Source organism: Ammospiza caudacuta, chromosome 1 (genome assembly GCF_027887145.1).
Source record: "Ammospiza caudacuta isolate bAmmCau1 chromosome 1, bAmmCau1.pri, whole genome shotgun sequence".
Taxonomy (NCBI): Eukaryota; Metazoa; Chordata; class Aves; order Passeriformes; family Passerellidae; genus Ammospiza; species Ammospiza caudacuta.
In genome coordinates, this window is record NC_080593.1 from 124,617,052 (window position 1) to 124,641,914 (window position 24,863).

Sequence of the window (24,863 nt, forward strand, 5' to 3'; positions counted from 1 at the left end):
GTTGGCTTTAGCAGATGCTGTGCAAACACGCCAGTGCATGTCTGTGATTCATCTGGTGCCAGCCTGAGAGAGATTCTGCCCACAAATGTCATTTCCTTGAATGGTATTTGGCCACTTTGCCAGCTCCTCACTTTGGAAGTGGACTCCCCTGGAATGGCAGAAACTTAAGACTGTGGTAACAATTTAGGTGGATGTTTTAATGTTGTCAGCATGTAAAATGCTCTTGGGAGGTTGAAGGCAGGCAGCTGTAATCTATTCAACCAATTCTACTAAGAGTTCCTCCAGGGAACAGGTCAGGGCTTGAAGCACCACTGCTTCTGCTGTTTTGGTTGTATACACTGTGACTTGCAGCAGCTCAGGCTACCATACTGTATTAAAAGCAAATGATCATCAGTTAATTATCTGTGCTGGCAATAAGCACGACCCCATCCTGAATCCAGCCATGCCACAATACTCTGTTCTCAGCACAAGCCAACACAGCTTCCTAGCAAACACACAGCAAAGTTGAACAGCTATGAGTAATCTGCTCAAAAGAAGAAATGTGAAAAGATAATTTGCTTAAACCCAAAACTGAAGAAATTTTAAAGAAGTCTAAACTAGTTTCTCACTTTGCATTTTAGTCTCATAAATGACATAGTATGAAGCCACCCACTGAGTAAGAAATAACCACCCTTCCAGAAAACTCTTAAGAAAAAGGCAAACCTCAGAACCTCCTGTAGAAAAATATCATTTATTTGTCAACTTGGTTTTCATAAGAATGACACATCCCAGATAACAATTCCATTAGTATTCTCAAATAAGTACATTATAATAGATTGTATTTAGCAAATACATATCTTTCATCTTTCTTCACATTGTCTCTTTACTAATGCTGAGATAATCCTTGTCCATCATATCTTATACTTACAAAAAAAAAATATTTCCAGGTAAGGCAGGAATCAAATACTCTCCCTCTCATTTCTTTCACAGAAACTCCCACTTTTAAGTCTTCTATAAAATTACTTACATAAAACCTCCCTTAAAACATGGAGTAGATAGAATGGTGGGGAGTGGAAGTAAAAAACAGCATCCTCTGACTCCTTTCATCTGAATGCCACCCCATCACACCTTGTGGCAACTGGTAATTCTCATTCAAATGAAGAAATGAAAGTTTCCTAGTATGTTTATTAATGTAATTAGTATGTTTCATTTATGGCTTCATATTTTGATTTTTGATAATGAAAATGTTCATGTAGCACACAAAGTCAACAGAGCACAAAGAAAACTGGTAATACAAAGCTGTAACTCCTATCCAAGACTGAACAGAAGTTCTGGTCCTTTAGCTTCCTTAAATTCTGAGCATTTACCCTTTTCACTGATGCACATATGACTACTCACAAGTACATTCTAATGGTAGCTGAATACTAATCCCCCTTTGTTTAAAGATTAACATTCCAAAACAAAATTTAGTCCCTCCACTGCGGGAAGTCAGACCAGATATAGCAGTCCTTTGTAAAGTAGAGTTTCAATCTGAAAAATATAATGTTTATGAGGACAAATTATCAAGGTAATTAATATGTAAAACTAATTATTCTTTGACTACTCTACAAAGAATCTGATTTTTTTCCTGTAAGATCTTTAACTAAGACTCTTCTGCAACTTAGAGATCACAAGACACAACAAAACAGAATTAAAATATCTTTAGAAGTGTATTTTTAATTTTAAAGAGCTTCAGGAAAATGCTGAATATTGAAGTACCCAAAAAGGTAAGCTCGTAGAAACTTTCTCAATCTTCAAGTTGGAACCTTGGTCTCATTAGTGACTACAACTGAGCAAAGGTTTTACCATATGGGAGATTAAAAAAAAAAATCTGTATCTGACACAAACAACCATTCTTTTCCAAAACCGCCTGCTTCTGTGAGATGCTTGGTATCTGCTTACTTGCATGGAAAATAAAATAACTAAACCTCCACCTAAAGATCTAGGTTCCTAGGGTAACAAAAACAGTTTATGCCACAAGACACAGACTTTGCAAACTTTGTAAATACTATGGGCTACAAACCCAACAGTGATGAGGAGGTGCTACAGAAGCAGGCCAATGCTTTGCTATAATAAGGCAGTATAAGTTAAGCATTAGAAGTTTAATTCCAGAAAAAAGAAAAAAAAACTACAGTAGAGTGTGATATAGCAGAGCCAGCAGAAACCAGCTGTACAATAGAGGTACTTAACTGCTTTTTTATTGACAGTGTAACAGGGATGAAAAACAGAGCACAAACTTTACCCGCATGAAGCTGCAAAAGACAAAACAAACCCCAGGAAATTCATACAGCTTATGCACATCAAACAGCAGGACAGAGGGAGGTGGAATGAAAAAGGAAGATAACATTCTTTAATATTCAGGAAAATGAAACATTTCTATATAGGAAAGAAGCAAACTCCAACATAAGAAGGGCATGACACTTAGCAGAGGCCAAAACAGAGAATCCATATTCTTTTGATAAAATATTGCTCTGAAACTTCAGAATAAAGAAGACTCCACAGCAAACAAAGGTCTGCTGTGATTGTAAGTTATGAACACTGGATTTTGGATGCATACAATTCTTTATTAATAAACACAGATAAAGACTGAAGTATCAAAATGCTGATGATGTTTCTGGAGACATTAGATCACCTTTAAGTCAGTGTTGCTAATACATTTCTTTGGGAAAAGCTATTAAGTGATGTGGAAGGACAATTCATACAAAATTCCTTCAGGATCAAGAAGTAACTTCAGGATGCTCTCCAAATGACTTGCCAGTTCTCATACTCTAACAAAAACAAGTTTGCACCTGCTGGTACTAATTGCAACAGCAAATAACAGAAATATGGCAGGCTAGTAATGCACACATTTGACAGCAAATAATACTGCAGCACAGGATCTGGAAGCACTTGCTCTGAAGTCTCTGTTGATTCACAGAACAGTAGCAGAATTAATGAAGTTTTTAGCTGCCCACCCGCTAACTATACCTAATTAGATCAGATGAAAGCACTGTGTGTCACTCTAAAGATCAAAACCTAGAATTTAAGATCTTCAAACAAATAGACTAGTGGGTTGCTCTAATCAGAATGTAGAATGAAGAATGTAATAAACCATTTCATAAAAGTAGATCAAAGTTACTCAATCAGCTGTTACCCTGCTATTTTTGGGACTGACTATTGGTGATTGCCAATCGAGAACAGAGCCACCATAAAGCTATTTATTTAATTTAACTGCATATGTTTTTCACAAATTAAGATTAAAAAAGAGGACGTAATGTATTACTGTGTTAATGAGACTCTTCTGAATAACACTTCCTGTTAAAAAAGGATTGCAATTAAAAAGAAAATAATCCCACAAAACCAGGTTGAAGAGTAAATGGATGAAGTGTAAGAACAATTAAAGCACTGCAAAGGCTAAGAAAGCAAATAGTGAATGCAAAAAGCAGGAAATTACCTGTTTAAATATGTTAACATGCATACAACTGCGTTTGATCTTTTTCTGTGTGGAAGTGAACTTAGAGATTGGGCAGCCACCTAGATCACACCAAAAAAACATGAGTGGCAATTCCTACAGACAGCATCTTGTAAGTGAACAGTTTTCTTCAGTGTCTCTAACTCAGAAGAATGTGGATTACCCTGAACATCTGCCACATTCCAAAGGATGATGGGTTTCACCCGTCAGGTTTGGAGGGAAGAAAATATATATGTAATTGAAGCTCTGAGACATGTAAGCCTGAGAAAATTAGTTGCCATCTCACAAAGGTCTAGCAGATGCACTGTTCTCCTTAAATGTTCTTTATACCTTTGTGTTTTTTTAGTGTAACATCATATTGGGAATTCAATTTTAAAATTATTCTTTAGGCATGAAAAGAACAACTTTCCCACTTAATCCATCTACTAGGTAAGTTGGTAATGGCACTGTGTCTGGGTAAGTTAAAGACTGCCAAGTCGAAGTTTGCAAAGTGCCTTATTCAATTGGAATGGTCTCAAGTTTGCAAGTAAAAGGTCTTCCTGAACCTCCTGAGAATGTTGCTGTTGTTTCTCCCACACACCATCCAGAGTAAATCCAACCACCTTCCCCTCACCTGCCAAGTGGGGTAGGGCATTTTGGCACTGTTACTCAATAAAAAGCTAAGACCAGTAAAAATACATGTTACATAAATTACAGAGTCCCCAAAAGCCTCTTCCAGCAGTCTGCCTTCAATAATTTCTGAATTCTTCCATTAATCCCTTCAATAGATATCACGAAAATGAAATCAACCTCATATCAGCCATGCAATTCTGTCATTTCAATTTTATACTCCAATGGCTGAAGACTTTGTACCTCTAAGCCACATTTAGGACATGTAAAATACATATCAAATAAAAAGTTGCTTTTAATACAGTAGTAACAGAAAACATGTGGACAGCCTATGGTATGTGGCATGGTAGGCCATTCCCCACAAAGTGAACATTCCCTGCAGTGAACTGCTAATGAGTTTTCACTATTGGAAAGACCTGCGATAGGCAAGCACCAAGAGGAAATTTTAAGTTTCAGTTTCTGTACATTAATGAGTGGTAGCAGATATATCAAAAACTCAGCAAAGCCATGCCATAAGAGTTCCCTGTTCATGTATTCAAATCCTATCTGACGAACATTTTGTGGCTTGCAAAAAACTGACCTAATTCCTAGAATGCGTTCTGTAAGTGTTGCGAATGCTCCTTTCCGAAGAAAAATCAGAAAATTTACAAGTCCACAAAGCTTAAGAAGTCCAGATCCAAAACCTATATAGCTCTTAATTTTGCAGAAGGATTGCTGTTGACGATTGCTAAATAAATCATAACATCTTTCTTCCAACCATCTTCCACCAACAGTGAAAACAAGATACCATAACTTTTGGTGTTTGCTCAGAGGTTGGTATTTCTCTGACTGAGATAAGTTATTCTTGTATTGAATATTGAGAATGGCCTGTCCCACAGTGGCGTTCTTGGAACAGATAGTGAATTTCCATAATATAAGACATAAAAATGCTTTTACTTCTGGTTCAAAACGAGCCAACACCCCAGGTTTAAATCCATGAAAACAGCTGGTAAACTGGGACCACACTAGTTGTTCCAGGGCTTTGTTTAGTTCAAGAGCATCAAGCTGACTTATTCTGAGCACAGGATTCACACTCTTTTCATTTCCAAGGCTGGAGGCCATTTCTTCACAAATAAACTTTCTAGAAATAAAACACAAATAGATTTTAGTATAGCAGAGTATTTCCTATTTTTATTTTTATAAAAATAACAAATTTGTAATTTATCAGCAGTAGATAAGAAACAAAAAAAATCTCAGAATGCTCTATGAATCTGTTATTAATATGCCACAATTCATTTCAGGAAGCTTTACATTAATATAAAATTACTACACATTTAAATTATTTTAAAATCTTATTTTTAGAAGAAATTATGCTTGACCATTTCTCACAAAATGTTAACATTTGGTTATAAAAAAGTGTTCAACATTATCTAGATATTCAGAAAAATCCCCAGATTTATATACATGTACATACATATTAATAAATTTATATATACATTAAAATATTGCAGGGAATAATTGTAATATTTAATTGAATATTAAAATAGATCAGAAAGAAGAACTGCAACACTATATGGTGTTTTATGGCGAAATAGGGAAAATGAAATACTAACCAAAAAATCTGGAAAAGAACAGTGAGGCAGACCAAGTGTTGCCATATGAACACTTCAATTGCTACAGCTGAAAGCAAAACTGTAGAAATACAGACAAATTTAGGAATTACATAAAGATATGGATGAAATCAGGGTGGGAATGAATAAAATTTTCTCAATAAAGGCAGTGAGTTGTTTAGAGAAAAATCATATGAGATCTAAGAAATATTCAGCATTCAGACATAAATTATTATACAGTACTTCACAGAAGTCTGCATATATTTTCTAGAGTGTTTTTGACAGGTGTGGGATTGTGCTACTTGTCGTATAACATTTACAGGCAAGATGATTAATGTATAATAGCAACGTCAACAACTGGATACTCCTCTTGCTCAAGCATCATAGAAAAAAAAAAATTTTTTTAAATGGTTTCTTTTAAATGTTGTTGCATCTGAAAGCCTGGCTGAGAAATAAATGCAGTAAATTACCAAAGAAAAATAGAGGCAACATCTCAATGTAAAATTGTGGAGTAATCAATTTTTGCTTCCTTTTGTCAACAGATTAAATCCCAAAGTGATTCAGAAGTATTTTCAGAGAGTATGCAACATATTTCACTTTCTAAACCAATTCTTTGCATAACAGACCTGCAAGGAATCCACAGCCTTCTAGAGAAAGTATAGGAGGTAGTGCCTCAAATTCTTATTTATAAGAGAAAAAAAATAACCATACAAGATTACTGTGAGTAAAAGATGCTGTAGAGGCTCTTGGTAGCAATGGTTGCTACTGATGTCAATAATACTAAAAAAAAATCCTTCAAACAGACAACCATGTTTGCTGAACAAGAACACCCCAGAAGTTTTAAAACACAATATAAAACATCATCTGTAGCTTTCCTACTGTTTTCCATATTCATAATTACTTATCACTGCAAGGAAATATGACTTTGTCTTTAGTGTAGGGTGTATAACAGTTGTTTCCAATTAGCTAGGACTGCTACATGGGTAGAGCACACAACAGCTCCACTTAGCTTTTCTAAACTACTTCTTCCTTTATTAGCAGGCAAAACATGGCTGAAGGTGGGATAAGGCCACAGCCATAGGGTTCATTTTCACACCAGCTGGAAAAACCAGGATACAAAGCCTATATAACCAAACCTGTCTCCCTCACACTTAGTCCTTTCTGTAGCAGAAACCAAAGCACAGGAAACATTTTCCAGTATGATTCAAATAACTTCCCTCCTCTAATTTATGATCAAAGGGTCAATTCAACCCCTACTGGATTTTACTGCATCACTTCAAAAACTCCAGCCCCAATGCGCATTCACCCTCCTATCCCTCATCTTTTCATTCCACTATCATTTTAGGAACTGGAGCCTTTAATAACCAACTGCTCTGGAACCTGCCACTGGTTATTCACTCATAAACCCTAAAAGTCTAATGTCTTCTTCACTTTCTCTTCTACTCATTTCACTTTGTTCTACTTGCTTCAATGTTCTACATAACTCCCAACACTCAAAACCTCCTTCAAAAATGCTAGTTACTGAAAAGGGACATCTTTTCGAACAACTTCCTTGATCCATCTACTATTTTCCAACATCATTTCAACCATCTTTTCCAATTGTTTTTCATTACTACAGATGCTATGAGCAATTTCTATTGTAGGTTTCTCATAAATAAGGTAGACTAAATATTTATAGATTTTTTTCTCTCATTATGGCTATATTATCTAAAGAAACCTGAGCAAGTGAAGAATGGATCATCAAGAATTTTCTGAAGACAAAGGAAAATGTGTCAAATCCACAGGATTATGATGGATCATGAAATACACATAGGCTGGGAGCCTGTATGACTGCACACTTGCTTTGAAAAAGAGGATGTGGGGACAGGTAGCACACTGAACACAAGCCACCAGTGCATCCTTGCAGCACACTAGCATCTGTATAGCCAGCAGACTGAAAAATGTGCCTGTTACCCTCCACTTGGCATTGGTGAGTCTACACCTGGGACACTAAGTCCAGTTTAGCTTCTTTTCTATGAATAGTACAAAAGAAATGTCAACAAACTGAGAAGAGTCCTGTAACTAATACCATCAGAGAACCCCATGTCCTGATATATGAGAAGAGCTTGAAGGAACTCAGATTGTTCAGCTTGAAGGATAAGGCAGCTAAGAAATGGTCTATGAATAATCTTCTACTTCCTAAGGGTTGCAGAGAATATTAAGCCAAAGTTTTCTGTGAGATGCAACGAAATAAAGAGAGGCAACTCTGTGTTAAGTCACTACATGAGAAATTCCAATTGGAAACAAGGAAGCTGGAACATTTTGTCCACCAAGACTGAAATCTCCAGAAATTTCTCCCCAGAAATTCTTGAAACTTGGCCAAATGATGCCTGAACCTACCTGTTTTAGCAATTAATTTATTCCCAATTTTCACAGGAGAGCAGACTAAAATCTTCTCTGGGATTTGGACTTTGACCTTCCCATTGCCTCAATGGAAAATCTAATTGATTTTTTTTTTTCACGTCCATCATCCCACACAGAACTGTATTTGAAGGAAATAATTTCAGTGAATCTGTCAGAGTGCACTGGAATTCTATATATAGAAAATGGGAACCACTTTTGAGACAACATGCCCAAACAGCACAACTACTGTTTGGTAACCTTTGAAATTTTGTCAAATCCAACAAGTCTTCTTTTTAAGAAAATCAGAATCAACACCATATATACTGTCTAATGGTGTCATGTTTAATGTCTCTTCCTGAACTACCAGCTACCAAATTGATTGAACTTTAGTCAAGTTTAGGCACACTATAAGGAAAAGGAAAAATACCAAACAACAATAAGGAAGCTATCTTTTAAATTATGCTTGTAACATAGCTATGTAAAAAATAATAAAAAAAATAAAAAAAAGCTTTCTTTTTGATGAAAAATTAAGTGTTCTCAATTCAAGCAATAAATCTGGGCATTGTTCTGAGTTCTTTCCTGCTAAGAACATTTAAAGCTTGCCATAGGGCATGGTTGTTAACTGGACCCTGAAAGTTACCTAAAGATTATATCCGTATACTTCTGATTTTAACATGTAAGCACATTTCTGTGTGCTCAGTGTTCTGCTATCCACTCTACTTTCTTCTGAATTGATCTAAGGTTTTATTGCACTTCAAGGGAAGATATTTATTTCCCACAGGCAAATATTAAAGGGGATAGTTTGAAATCTGCATTGTCCTATGAAATTGTCTTCAAATGTCCTAATGATCTGAATAAGAGCAACTGTTTCCTTGAGGAAGAGCCTTACATTTTAATCTCAATCTTGCTATGCTAGGAAATTTCCCTTTAAAAATTACTTCTATATAAACTCCTTTTAGGAATTTGCTCTTTTTCAGTTTTTGCACACAGGGGTATCACAGTAGAAATAAGTGGGAACTATAGTAGCTTAAAACTAGATAAAAACACACCCTGTAAGTGCAAAGACATTTATCTTGTACTTTTTTTAATGTTATTTTTGCATTCTATATTTTGCTGAGCTACAGAGAATATAGAAAATGTTTGTTTTCCTCCATGTTTTTTATTAAATTCTATTTGTCATCCTTAGTGTTTTAAGTCTTATTTTAAGTTACTTTTAAAACATAAGAACCCCAAATCACAGACCCAGTAATGAAAGGGGCACATACCAACACTCCCATACATAATAAACTCAATGTTTGATGAACCTTTACAGAAATACTCTTTAATTAGTAAAGACTGGTACTTGTAAGATTCTCCCTTTATACAGTCAAAGATATCACACAGAAAAAAAAAGAATTGCCTGCCAGAAAAAAAAACAAACTGAAAAACCCTAAAATGTTCCATTCTTAAATCGCCTGTATTTCGTTTGTTTTGTCTTTTTTAACCAAACAAATAAACAACCCTACTTGTACAGTACAAAAAAATTTACTGTATATCACTAGGGAAAAAGAAATTTCTTCTGGTATATATTAGTGCTGGTATTGAGCAATGCAGAAATTATGAATGAATATATTTTATTTGGAAACATGTTATTGACAGAAATCTATCAATAGTAATGTGAGTATTGTCAACAGCCTGTCAATATTAATGTAATTATAATTAAGGGGATAACATGGATTTTAGCTATAATACCAAGTAACATCTCCTGCATTGCTGCTATCAATATAAGCATTATTATTGACCTGTCCTGGGACTATCAGTAGGAGATGTATTACCATCAGGCATATTTGTCAATGCATTCTGCCCACAAAAATTCTACATTTAAATTTACAGGTCTGTAAACTTTGCCTGAAGAAATATACAAATCCAAGTAATCTCTTGGGTGCCATTTTTTTCCACAGGGCTTTTCTACTGTGGATGAGTAATCAAGGGGTTTCTAGCTCAGAGCTACTGCAATTGCATTCCCTGCTTTTCTAGCATAATCATTAGATGACAAATAGACATATATGCAGAAGCCTTAAAATAATTTTAAGTATGATCTGTCAAATCACTTTTTGAGAAGCAAAATAACAACGTATTAAAATAAAACCCAAAATTTGTTCCTAATGGTTGGCAGTGAGTCACTAGTGGCGTCCCCCAGGGACAAGTGCTGGGGCCAGTCCTATTTAATATCATCACTGATGATCTGGATGAGGGGATTGAGTCCACCAAGCTGGGACCATGTGTGGATCTGCTGGAGGGTAGGAGAGCTCTGCAAAGGGACCTGGACAGGTTGGATAGATGGGCCAAGTCCAACAACATGAAGTTTAACAAGTCCAAGTGCTGAGTCCTGTTCTTTGGCCACAACAATCCCCTGCAGTGCTACAGACTGGGGATGGAGTGGCTGGACAGTGCCCAGGCTGGAGGTGCTGGCTGACAGCCGACTGAACATGAGCCAGCAGCGTGCCCAGGTGCCAAGAAGGCCAAGAGCATCCCAGCTTATAGCACAGCCAGCAGGAGCAGGGAGGTCATCCCTCCCCTGTTCTGGGCCCCTCAGTTTGGGAAGGACGTTGAGACACTTGAGCGCATCCAGAGAAGGGCAATGAAGCTGGTGAGGGGCCGGGAACCCAAACCCTGTGAGAAACAGCTGAGAGAGGTGGAGGTGTTTAGCCTGGAGAAAAGGAGACTCAGGGAGACCTTATCACTCTCTACACCTTCCTGAAAGGTGGCTGTAGCCAGGCTGTGGTCAGTCTCCTCTCCCAGGTAACCAGTGACAGAATGAGAGGACACAGCCTTAAGCTGTGCCAGGGGAAGCTTAGGTTAGACATCAGGAAAAAATTCTTCACCAAAAGAGAGACTGGGAATTATCTGCCCAGGGAGATGGAGTCACCATCCCTAGAGGTGTTTAAAAAAAGACTGGATGTAGTACTCAGTGCCCTTGTTTAGTTGATGAGGTGGTGTTAGGCCATAGGTTGGACTTTATGCTCAAAGATCGTTTCCAACCTAGTTCATCTGTGAACTTAAAATTACATTTAGGATGCATAAGTAGCATATCCACAAACTTCACTGAGTTGGTGATTTAATTCTTTTACACAATCTCTTCTGTGTAGATAAAACATGTAGTCTAACACTAAACTTAATGGAGAGATGGAACGGACTACAAGAGACCACCAAATCCTAACACAGCACAAACACAGGCTCAAGAATATATTGACATGTGTCTACTAAGAAGGCTAATTCCACAGTTTTTCTAAGTAGTCTGTTCCAGTGTTTTATGGCCCAAAGACTCTTTTTCTCATATTTAGTATAAAGCATGCTTAGTAAAAATCAGGACAGTTTTCACTCGATAGCAGAAATCAAGAACAATGAAAAAGAACTCCTATTTTGCTGCATCTTCTCAAGAGCAAAAAGCTGCAAGGCACGTGAGAGGACCAATTACCCAAAGATGATTTGCCAAACTAGACAAAACGTGCTTTCTACAACATGTCTGGTATGATGCTCAAGAAAAAACAATCCAAACCAAAAACCCAAATAAAATCCACAACAAAACAACAACTTTGCTTTTTTCTCAGCAGCAATTCACCTTCAGATCTGCTATATCTTCATGTCTTTTTTCTCTCTTTCTATCTGAATAATTATTTCCTGTTTTGGATTCATATATTTTGAACTTTTCATGTTAAATGCCTGCATTGTTTTTCATCTTGTTGATTTTGCAGTTTCCAAACTCATCAAAAGTATTTTGAATTCAGACCTTATGTTTAAAACAAAGGAAAAAAGAAAATCCTAAACTTTCAACCTCTCTCCAGCTTGTATCATCAGTAACTTTTCTAAGTATGTATTCTCTTCCGTCATCCAACTCACTAATGCCTTTTCATCTTGACAGGGTACTATAGATAATTACTCCGTAAAGGCAATCTTTCAACTTGATGCTGATAACATCAACATCTAATGGAGACAATATTGATATTATGTTTCCCTAGTTTGCTCATGTAGGGAAAAAGACTTTGTTAGAATAAAGCTGCATAGTACCTAAAGTTTTCCTCTTACTAAACTTGCTATTGTTATTTAGAAGAGAAAAATATTGAGGTTTCTTACAAACAGGTCACACCAAGCCATACTGGGTGTTTTACCATTTCTCTTCTACACACTGTTAGATACAAATTAATTGCTAAACTATTTACTCCTGAACCTTTATTTGGAATCAAAACTGACAGTTTCAATAATTCTCTTAACAGAAGAATAAAGAGGCACAAAACCAGATACACACAAACCCATTTTGCTGGCTATTTCCACCCTCTGGGATATTAAATAAATAAATAAAATCAGCAGTGCCTAATTCCTCAATCATTCTAGGATGAATTTTATTAGGATTTGCCACTTGAGCACATCTATATTAAGATTCCTTAGGCTATTCTTTCTGTGCTTTGGTTCCACTTTTATTTCCTGTCTAAGATTAATTTTATGAAAGTAGCAGGTCACAATATATCTCTTTTACAAAGTATGAAGGGAAGAATCAGTCTTTGAAAGTCTTTTCCTTGTTCTCCTTTCTTACTTAATAACAGATCTAGGTAATGGACTTATCCCTTCGTGCCTCCTCTTACTCAGAGTTTTAGAACCTTTCATTGATTCTTTTCTTGTGCTTTGTAAATTGAAACTTACTTTGTTCCTCAGTCATCAATTTTATTTTCACATTCCTATGCTATTCTTTTATATTCATCGCTAATCATATTGTATTACTTTTGCCTGGACAACTCTTTTAATTTCCAGGCCATGAAGAATTCCTGATATAAAGTCCCTCTTAAAATTCACTATTACTATTTTATTTTATTATTATAAAGTATCTCAACACAAAGAAACTACAGGATATACATAAAGGTAACAATTTTTCATCCTTTTCAACAGACTAGACTCTGCCAAGTCCCAGCATTGAGATCAATGGTCCAAGGATGGGAAAGCAGGGTGCAGAAATCATCTCCTCTCTGGAGATAACAGTAACACACAGTCCCTTTTTCCTTCAGGAGCTACAATACATTTGGTATTGCGCATTGCCATCCTGGGTGTGTGTAACAGCAAGGAAGCAAGCCTTAGCCTTGGTTTACTATCCCTCCTTTGATGTTCATAAAGTTGGGTATCAACAGATAGAAAACTAACTTTCCACCCATCACAAGAATGCTGAGATTTTTTTTTATGTGGAGTGTTTGACATTTTTCTTTGTGAAAATTTATCATTTAACTGTTCTTTTTGGGCACTCTCAGTAGCAGAGGATATTTTATATGTCAATTTAAAATCAATAAATTTTAAAGATGAGAAACCAAATGATACATATTCAGTTAACTTTAAAATTTTCCTTTACACCAACTCTCATAACATAGAACATGGATCCCAACTGCTCAAAGCCTCATGTCTCACCATTAAATCTCATCTCTTTCCTGCTTATCAAGTGCAGAGAGAAATATCCTCAGATCAAAGTCTAATTGGGAGCCCCAACTGCGTTGTCTCTTAATCACTGTAAAATTAACTTATCACTATATCATTACCTCAAATAACCTTAAAAATAGATTGATTTTATATTACTGTCTGGATTTCTAAATACTTCAGACAAATACCTATCATTTTCTAAAGAACATAAATTGATTCTTTAACTGTTTGGAATAACTACTAACACTAATTGAGAAGTCAGTAACACACTGCAATCACAGAAACTATTATTTATTTCTTATATTCCTGGGAGAGAGGACTATTTCACAACATAGACGAATTCAAGGAAAACACTGAATGACTGTGTAACAAACAATTCCCATAGATAAAATTAAGAATTTTATTATGGAGGTTAAAAATGCTACCGTTACATTTAAGGTTCAAAGACCAAGCACAAGACAAAGACACATTCAAATCACAGGTTGCTTTTCCAATTTTAACTCAGAAAACTGAGATTTCACAACATGAGATACAAGAGATTAGCCACTACTGAATGCCTGGAGACAGCAAGGAAACATTAACGATAGTTCATTGATTTGTCTTCCATAAACTACCTGCCAGAATCAAAATATTAGGCCTTCAAGTTACAAAATCAAAACCACCTCGGAAGAGCCAGAATTGATACAACAGTAATGAAGAGCAGCAGGAAAGTGCTGCACTGTTAGAAACCGTAAATCAGTCATTTCTGACAGCATTTGATGGAAACTGAAAATCCCACATCAGTGCAACACATCCCCTTGACGAATGCTAGAAACCAAGACAATTACTGGCCACTCCCTAAGATATTCTGAATGCTACAAGCTTCTACTGACTTGAGATAAATTTGTGATCAGTCAGCACTCTTAAAAGACCGATTATTAGGTCCTAAGAACCAGATCTGATAGTTAGCTCTTAACTAATATTTAAAATCCTAACCTTTTAAAATTTGCAATGCTAAATTCAAGGCGATAAAACCTCCAAGTACATTTGTATTCCCTGTAGCATAGAAGCTAGAGAGAGCATCACCCTACCAACTTTTTTGATAAGCCCTAATCTTCATTTACTGGAATAAACAGGAAGATAAACACATAACAAGCTAATGTTCCATCACTATTACTTTTAATCCCATATCCTTTTCTCTTCCTCCCTCATCTTATTTCCTCTTTTGTCATCCTGCTCCTTAGTACATCAAATTACAAATTCATCTCTAAAGGGACATGTCAGTTTCACTTATAAATTCTCATCCTCTGTTACATTAAATGAAATCTAGCTGTTTTTCCTTTTAAAGCAATTAGTGATAAAAACCTGAAAGTGTAAAAAACAAAGCTGCATTATAACTTGAAGACTTCCAAAAAACATGGTTAAAAATCCCTTGATCTAGATGCTTAGCAAAATATGTGTCTCATACACAACAGACATTTTTCTTTGGAACTAGGTAATGGCAATTATTTGGAGAAGTGCTTTACCTTTACTGTTGATGAACTAAAACGGTGAAGAGAGATTTGGTTTAAGCAGTTGAACAGAGTGGCAACTGTGATGGTTAGCTGGGAAGAAACAGCCCTTTGTAAGGAAGGGACAACACCTGTGACCGAACCAGTATCAGGAGGCGTAAAAGCTAAGCCAAGAATTAAGTTAATAATGTAAGTCTCACCTGGTGATGTGATCAACAGATAACCGAGAGACCCTTGTACTTGAAGACATTTTGAGTGTGATAAGGATATGAGGCTCTGGTAAAAGGATGGCCAAGTAATACTGCAATGCTTGTGCAGCAGTGAAAAGAACGCAAGGCTTAGTAAATGTGCGATCTTTTCTGTAGAGCAGAATGAAATGTCACCTGGTGGCAGAGGTATGCAGCTCCACTGCAGAAAGGTCCAATGACAGAACATGAACACACAGTTGTGAGCACACTGAGGGCAGTTATAGCCATAACTCTTCCTCTGCTGGTTACTGTTGCTTTTCTGAAAAGTTGGTCTTATACCTCATGATATATGAAACATTTGCATTTCATTGTTCTAAGGGCACTGTATCTCACATCCCTTTATTTGTCAAGTACAATGTCAACCCCAATTTTATGCATCTTTTCCATGCCCCTCCTTACATTTCTTCCATTCAAAACTACCTAAAAAACAAACAAAAAGTCACCTAACTTTAATTCTCATTTCATAGCTCTGTGTCTCTGTTCTGCTCCAACCTGTCTGATTCATACGAATGGATCACCAGCTAAGTACAGAGATGCCAGGATGAAGATTGAGGAGATACATACAAGAGATTCAGATACACCTGCTCTATATACTCTGATACAATTTACCACAGATGACAGAACCCTGCAATTTTGCATTAAACACTTTACGCTTATCATTTATGAAACACAGTCACTGCCCAGATTTTATTCCAACTTTCTTCCTTTTCACATACATATGCATACCAACTGCACAGTTATGAATATTCAGCAATATGCAAGTGTAACATTGCTGATCCAAGTACTGCACTGCAGGAATGCAAGGTCCTTTAACCTTTTATTAGAAATACTTATTAGATAAGAATGGTAAAAGCTGTCCTAAATGCCTAAATCATAATTAACCCCTATCCACATCTGTACCAAAAGGAGGACTCTAAGTAAAAACAGTGTTGTTACAGACAGTATATATTCATGATTTGCTAGAACCAATAAAATCCTGCATCAATAAAAAGACAAACCTGTTCACTCCATGTCTTAAGTTTTGGTTTTGTATTATATGGCATAACTTAAGAATAATTTGATAGAATTGTCATCAAAAATTCCCAAGTGGTGCAAGGATAAAGAGCAGTACTTCACAAAAATTTCTGTTTTTTCAGACTTGTGTTCTTTAAAAATCTAAGGTAATGTAATTTTTGACTGTCTCAAGTTTTCCTTCTACTGTCTATTCTGTCATTATCTTACAGATTAGCAGTAGTACTCATTTGAACTTCAATTTAATCGTTTTGGCATGTTTAACTGGCAAAATCCAAACCTATTTAAACTTATTTTTCTGCAGATTTAGTACACAAACAGGTCACCACATGTTGCAGTGTGTTGTTAAGTTTCTTGTATTGCTCCCCCATTTTAGGTATTGTTTCCCCCTATTCAATGTAAATGGTTCTGCCCTCCCCAGTTTTCCCGCCTTAGCCCTACTGACAGTTATGTTACTGTGGTTACCCCTGCCCTCGGTTAGTGTCAGTCACCTAAGTTATATAGTTCCTCCTCCCCTTTATTCCCTTATTTGTAGGCTTTCTCTCCTCCCTGGGCCCAGTCAATCACCCCCCACTCCTCCCAACTTTCCAGACTGGAATCTTCTCCTCTCTGGGGATTGTGGTTGGCTGTGGTCCCGGGGCCCCTCCTTTACTTTGTATTTATTGGTTTCCCCTTTATGTCAATTATGTTAAGTTCATCCCTCCACCCTTCATGATTGGTTTAATGTAAATCCCTCCTTTGCACACCCACCCCCTTTATAACCTCGTGTCACCCCCATTTCTTGGTCTCTCCGTGGGGTTCTTCCTTCGGATCCTTCCCTGTGGCTACTCCTTGGATGTCATCTTGGCTCTTTCATTAAACCAGAGTTAACCCCACTAAGAGTCCAGCTCCTTCTTTTGCAGTTGCATAGGCGGTGAGACCGGTCCGTAGTGCGAGCACAGCCCGAGGCCCTCAGACGCCTGAATTGCAGCAGGGTGTCGGCCTGCCCACTGCTAGCTGGACACTGACCATCCCAGGCCAGATACACCCTCGCCGCAACCACAGACTCAGGTCAGATACATGCAGTACGAGTAAAAAGAACAACAGAGTCAGGGAAACCAGGTAATTATGAAACCAGCTGCCTTTGAATCTCAGCATCATACTCTTACATCCAGCACCAGTCAACAGCAAGACAGAAACTCAAGGCTTTTGTTTGAAGAACTGTTCTTTTCTGTCTTCAGTCTCACTGTGCTGAGTGTGCAAGCAAAACACAACACTGCAAATACAAATAATGAAACTTTTAGCTGTCTTTCAAAAGTGAAAAGACAAATAATTATTCATACAAGTCCACTGTAGGATTCATGCAGACTTGCAAGTGAGAGGCTATTCTGTTCAAATAAGGAACACTATGCAATTCCTCCCTACCTTCAGCTTTTCTGGGGTGATTGTACCTTGTAACCCCTGGGATACACAATGACTACGAGGGGTGCTGGGAAATTTCATGCCCTCAGTGTCCCCAATCCTTGACGATTTTATTACTCGCTAATTATGGGAACTTTAGGCACACAAGGGAAGACTGATACACTTCCACTACACTTCTCCTCAATCCTGTAACTTCATTAGCATTTTAGAATCAACTGAATGGTTGCATACAGGTAATTCAAGTAACAGTTTAGAAGAGGGATAATAATTTCCTTGCTAGGCAGCCTGAGCTGCATGCTGTTACAGCTTCTGAAATCCCTCTGCAATTCCAATGTGTACTTCCTTCATGGTTTAGTTAAGCCCCACAGTGTCATGGCATTAATTTCCCTTTCAGGAAAAGTTTTTCTTCCTTACCAAACCCCTCCTGTGACATTTTTTCTGCTTCTCTGACTACAGAATTAATATTACTTTTGAATACTATTATTTTAATGTATTTTTTCAAGTTTTCTTAGAATTTAAATTTTGATTAACTCCTTTCTTTTCTAACTCCACTCACAGTATTAGCAAAAACCAAGAGAGGAGATAAGGAGTGTGAAAGACAAGATTTTTAGGGACATTCTTCCCAGGCAGCTACTGATACAAACACAACGAATGTTAGCAGCATTCAATTCAACTTCCTCCTAAAGGCAAAAAACCTCCTCAAGTCCTCCCTTGCAGGAGGAGGAGAAAGTGCCCAGATCCAGTCAGAATCAATCTTGAATCAAGAGTTGCACCACTATAATTTCTCTTCCTTCCTATAGCGTGTATGTCCTCTTTTTCCTCTACCCCAAAGTTCTTTATTTCTCTTATATTTCCTCCTTACTCTGAAAAATCTGAATTTAGTTTCCTTTTCAAAAGAGCCTGAAATAAACTCAAACTTCTGAAGTTCTTATATTCCACCTCCAAACCAAAAAAAAAAACAACACTGAGAGAGGTATGTTACAAAGACTGCATCTTTCCTGAAGATTTTTGTAAAGTTTAGACTTGAACTGATGATGCTTGCAGTTGTGTATGGCTGCAGGAACAATTTAGCTTTTGAAGAAGCTACAGAACAGAGAGCCTGCTACCTTTTATGTACATATACAGCACAATTTGACTATGAGCCTGCATCTTTTTAGCACAACACATTGGTTATTTTCAATTTTTTAAATTTTATTTGCTGCTTTTAACTTTACAGGGATTGCTGTATAGCAAGTGATGTTTAGAGCACGCTTGTTAGTTAAAATGAGACGAACAGAAAGGGTATGACTCTCTTCAGTAGTCTAAGTGAAAAAGTATGTATGCTAATAGCTGTCAAAAGGAAAAAAGCCCAACCCTATCTCTAAAAAAAAAAAAAAAACCAGACCAAGAAAACCTCAAAACAGCATAAGCAGCCTGCTTGAAAACACCACACTGAAGTAAACTTCAGCAGTCCATAAGAGGTAACAAGTTGTAGCAGCTGTCCTCATTAACTCCAGCAGCAATACCCTGAGTCCATTTCCATTTCAACTCATAAACAACGTACTATAATTTAGATAGAAAATTTTAATTCACTTTCTGGATGCTCTGAAAAATTGCATGAATTCAGATGTTTTTCCTAAATAGCTAACATTTGGGAACCAGACCTTGCTAGGGAGAAATTTACATTAGGGTATTTCACTGAAAGACTGATTTTAATTGAAAAAATTATCATCTTCTAACTGCACATTGCGTCAACCAGATCATTAATGGAGATGTTAAACAGGGCTGAACACAGTATTGACCCCTGGGGTACAACAGTAGTTACCAGCTTCCAACTAGACTTCACACCACTGATTGCCATTCCCTGTGGTCCATCTGTTCAGCACATTTTATGCTGACCGGACTACTTGCTCACCCAGCCCATAGTGCAGCAGCTTCTCCAAGAGCATGTCACAGGAGACACTGCTGAAAGACTTACTCATGCAAGTACCTACTCTCCTCCCTCCCCTTGTTTACCATGCCAGTTATTCCATTGTAGAAAATTATCAGGTTGGTCAAGAATGGCTTCCCCTTGGTAAATCTATGCTGACTACTCCTGATCATTTTCTTTAATGTGTCTTAGAAGGGTTTCCAGGATTAGCTGCTGTATCACCTTCCATCCTTCTGGGCCATCAAGGTAAAGCTGACCAGGCTATAGTTCCTTGAGGACTTCTTCCTGCTCTTTTGAAAACAGAAGAAACATTGACTTTCCTCCAGTCTACAGGCACTTCTCCCAGTTCCTCAGTCTCCCAGTCTGGTGATTATTGGGACTGTCCTCACAATGATATCAGCCAGCTCCCTTAGCACTCATGGGTTCATTCCCAGAGCGTTATCTATGTCCTCTTCATTCAGGTATTCTCTGACCTAAATCTCTTCCAAGTGTGTATCTTCCCTGCTCCAGACCCTCCCTTGTGTTCTACAGTTCCTGAAGGTCTTTGCTAGTAGAGATGGAAGCAAAGGCAGTCTGCATAACCTCAGCCTTTTCCACATTCCCTGCTCATTCAGCCATGAGACCACATTTTCCCTAGTACTCTTCCTGCTACTCATGCATTTTACAGAGGCAATTCTTGTGGTCTTTGACATCCATCACCAGATTCAACTCCAGGTAGAGTCTGACTTTCCTTTTCACATCCATGCATGCTCAGACACTGTCTCTATACTGCTCCCAGGTTATGTGTTCCTGCTTCTGGACATTTAATGTCTGACTTTCATGATGAGCTCCTTGTTCATCAGTGCACGGCTGCTGGCATTTTAGCCTGACTTCATATCTGCTGGGATGGACTGCTCCTCAGCTCCAGGGAGGTGATCCTTGTGATCAAACAGCTTTGCTGCATCCCTCCAGGGCCTGACCCTGGGGAAATCTTCCAAGTAGATCCTTGAAGAGGCCAGAGCCTGCTTTCCTAAATTCCAGGGCAATGATCCTACTTATTCTTAAACCAGGCTCTCAGAGAAAGCCAGCACTAATATCACTAACCAACTGAATAAGAAAAAGGTTACATTAGTTTCTGTCAGAGACCATATAGCTTAAAGGAAATATTGCTAAACTGGCACAAACACCATGAACTTCTTTATTGAAAAAGTTATTACCTAGAGAGTCTTAAAAAAAGCCCTCTCTGCCAAAAAAAAATCATTAAATACCTAAAAGGTTTAAGAAGTAAGGTATCAAAAAAGTAATATAACATATCTTATTTTTCAGTTAAACTGACATTAATATAGAATGAATTTATTGGTACTATATGCAGAACATTTCTTATTAAATACAGTGCTATCTTTTAATTCAAAAGTTTATTCACATTTCTTATTATTATCTTAATTATTATTATTGCAGCATACCATGCTTACAAGCTAATTCAATGAAATTGTATTTATGTCTGAAGCTTATCAGTTAGTGTTAGCTGGACCCAATTTATTTGTTTCTTTACATCCTCTAAATTGCTGTTTTCACTGAATAAATGCAGAAATTCCAAGGGCAACAACAGTGCTGTGGAATTTTTGAAAGTTTTGCAAGAGTAGGCCATTATAACCAACAGAGAAATAAAACACACGGGCAACAAGGTACTTAAATTGTAGTCTCAAATTGTTGACAGATTTTGTCTACTGTTTAACCTACTACTAATTTTCCTTCAATCAACTGTCCATCCCTTCCCTTCTCTCTGAACCTCATGGCTTTGAAACTTTCATATGTTTAAAAAAATAAGAAAAGACATTCCCACCATGTCACATTTTGAACATGTAATTAAACATTTAGGGCTTTTTTTCCCTGAATGACCATGTGCTTCATTACTACATTCAGCTACATGTTAATACTGGATTCAGATATCACTCCCTACACTTTGCTGATTTATATATTGAAGAGCCATTTATTTTACACCATATTCTTGGTATTGATACTATGTAGCCATAAACCTGTTTCCTTCCTCCCCAAATATCCTCTAAGTAGCAGTTTTTAGCCATTTTCAAGACTGTCACCTCCAAAGACTATAAACAGAGAAAGTAAAATGTCCTTCTTGACTTACAGTACAGCATTTGATGTCAAAGAACAAATTAAGGTCCTTGGATTAGTAATAGTGTCAAAAACTATCAGAGTATAAAAATTACCTTTCCTACTCTACTCTATGAACGGTTCAATCAAGTCTTTGTATACTAATAATACTTGTTTGAAAGTTTTAGTTTAATTTAATTTAGTCCATTACAGGAACATTTACTTCCTAAATGTCCTGGATCATCTTAAGCATCAAAACCTTTCTGTGAATCACTACAGTCTTTAAGGAAATTAAACCTAGTCTTTACCTACCAACACAGGTGAATAATAAAAGAATCTAAAAGGAGACAAACAGAGCTGTCAAACAAACAAAACATTCTCTCCCAAATCTAAACAACTCCTTGCACAGAACAGACATGTCTAGCCTAGTCCCTAAAACTCTATGAACATGAACTGAGGTATGCCATTCTAGCTACCTGGGAGCCCTTTAGCAAGTGGGTAGATCCATAATGCATCTAAAGGCCCATTGCCTAAGAAATAAATCTTTTAAAAAATAAATTCAGAACATGGTATTTTATGTCTGTACTACTATACTGAGAGTTCTAGGATTATCTATGAGAGACATAAGCATGAGCTGATTCAAATACACGCACGTTCACTACTATTACTTTACAGTTTTCAACATTTCTAAGAAAAGTAAAAGATATTTTGACATTCATGCAGAGAGAGATCTTATTTTAATTATTTAATTAATTCAACATTAATGGGAATTGATTTTTTTCATTTGCTGAAAAGGATGTTCTTGACAAATAAAAACTTACAAGTTTGCACAAAGATAAGCCTAGGAGTTAAAAGGATGTAAAAATAGAGGCAAAATGCTAAGCAGAGTTATTTCAATTGCCTTGGCCCCAGATAAATGCAATTTCACAATACTCTGTACTCAATAATAAACATCTTCAATTCCTACCTTAAAAACTGCAAATATGTATACATAACACTGAGGTTTTTGAAATACTGATATATACACAAACTCTCACTACATAAAAAGGCCCAAACACCCCACCTCTTTTAGACTCTCTCCAAAAAATCCAGACTAGCAGGCAAGAAAGTGGTTGCCATATAAGATCCTTGCAAAACCTTCACAGATAACAGCTTTAAACGTATTCCACTTTCTAATTCACAGACTCAGTCAAAAACTTTACAATACAGAGAACACTACAATCATCATGGTAATTAAAAGAGTAAATCACAGAATCCTAGAATCATCAAAACTGGAAGAGACCTTTAAGAAAATCAAGACCAACCATCAACACAGCACTAACTCCAAAAAAGTATTCTTACTAACACCTAATGCTAGAGGCACTAGTGACCAAAGTAGATGTTTCAATACTGACATGATCATCTATTTCTGTACTCTCTTTTAATGAGCCAATTTATACATTTTAAAGATGTGAATTTAACCCCATAGCAAGTAACAGATATTGATGACTTTGTGCAGTATAAACAAACACTGAAAAAAACCCCCAAAACATTAATTTTTCCTCCCTTTATTAGCTTATTTACTACTCTAAGTATCAGCAATGACACTTTCAGTTGTTTTACAGCTAATCACTTCATCAGATAAACTACTCACGATGGACAGCCAAGAACTGAAGAACAAGCTGCTGCTGAGGAGAAACTGAAGCAGAAAGATGAAAAAAAATCTGAAGAAAATGCTGATAAAACACATCTTCAAAAAGAATAAAAACTCCATTAGTCTTAAAAAGAAAACTTTATCAACTGTTGCTAAACTGTATGTCAAAAAAGCTCCAAAAAAGTCTGACAAGAACTAACTTCCAATGAAATCAAATGGCAAAGTATTTTGGACTCATATTTAAGTACAAACTTCATTTAGCGCACATTTTAGTCATACTACATCTTTCACTTTAGGGAACACCTCCCTCACACTGACAGGTGAAAGATCATAAAACAAATACAGTGCTGTGGCTTCCAGTACGGACTATGTCATAAGTAGAGTTTGTCTGTTTGTCAAACACATTGGCCATTCAGAATAAATCCACATTTATTTTGTAGTGAACCAATGATTTGTTACTTACAGGCTGCACAAAACTATATTAACAGAAAGTGGAAAGTTGCCACCCTCATTTTTGGATTTTCTTGCCACCTACAGAAGGGAGTCAGATGAATGACCCCCTAAGATTATGTTTCAGTCTCTCAGCTGATATCACAACTCAGATGATAATACCCCTCTGAGAGGATATTATGCCCTTTCTTCTCCGCACAGGCCGTCACCAGGCTCTGTCCCACCTTACGGCACGCCTGGGCCTGGCCGGAAAGCTCGCTCCCCGCCTCCGCACTCTGCGGCACCAGGAGGCCGAACGCCAGCGGGACTCACGGAACGGGGGCGGCCGGGGAGTGCAGAGGCCAAACACAAGTTTTTACAAGCAGGCCCTGCATGAGCTCCGAGGCCTGAGCCAAAGGAACTGCCCCGGCCTACCAGGCCGCGGGAGACGCCTGGATGGGCTCCGCCGAAGGCCACGGCCCCTGCAGCGGCTCGCGCCCGCCGCAGCCGCTCCGTCTCGTCCCGCCCCGCGTCCCGACTGACCTGCGCCGCTGCCGTGGCCGGCCCTGCGCAACTCCGCGGGCGCGCCGGGCTCAGCCTCGAGCCTCCCGGCGAAGCTCTGCACGGCCGGAGCCGCCTCGGGCGCTCTCCCCTGAGCCGTCCCGGCAGCCGGGTGCCAGCGGCGGCCGCACGGAGCGCAGTGCGCCGGCCAGCGCCCAGCGCGGCTGCTCAGGAAGCGCTCCGGGAGAGCGGGACGGCGCGCGGGAAGGGCTCCCCGCACGGCGGCCGCGCCAGGGCGGGCTGCGAGCTGCTTGACTGACAGCCTAAGCAACAAATCAGCGGCCCGGGGTGAGGAGCAGCAGCCAATGGCCGCAGGGGGGCGGGGCGGCACCGGGCCCCGTGGGATCCGCGCGGCCGTGCTGCCGTTTGCGGTTGGGCCGGTGCCTGGAGCGGCTCTTGCTCGGGGCTGCTCGTGTGGGCGTGAGGAGACTCCTGACCTGGGGTGGCGTGGTCACCGGGCGGCTTGTAGTCGAGGGCAGTCGGGGTGGAGTCCATGGGGAGGCAGGAGGCCTGCGGGCAGGATTCGCAGGCCTGTGAGGGGAGGAACGAGCAGCGTGGGGAAGGAGCGCGGCAGCAGCCCAAAGGCACTGCAGGCGGTGTTTCTC

At 38.3% G+C, this 24,863-nt stretch overlaps 1 protein-coding gene across 3 annotated transcripts; it reads right to left on the reverse strand.

Moving 5' to 3' along the window:
- Window positions 1-722: 722 nt before the first annotated feature.
- Window positions 723-24,476, reverse strand: PEX2 (peroxisomal biogenesis factor 2). Of its 3 annotated transcripts, none has more exons than XM_058806077.1 (2): window positions 24,241-24,476; window positions 723-5,198 (listed from the first exon to the last, which is right to left on the reverse strand). In XM_058806077.1, exon 2 carries the CDS (start codon window positions 5,177-5,179, stop codon window positions 4,265-4,267), a length of 915 nt encoding a protein of 304 aa, XP_058662060.1. In that variant the 5' UTR covers window positions 5,180-5,198; window positions 24,241-24,476; the 3' UTR covers window positions 723-4,264. The 3 variants fall into 3 exon arrangements, with proteins under 3 accessions (XP_058662060.1, XP_058662080.1, XP_058662071.1); XM_058806097.1 differs by lacking the exon at window positions 24,241-24,476 and adding an exon at window positions 23,943-24,151; XM_058806088.1 differs by lacking the exon at window positions 24,241-24,476 and adding an exon at window positions 5,671-6,466.
- Between the last annotated feature and the right edge of the window lie 387 nt (window positions 24,477-24,863).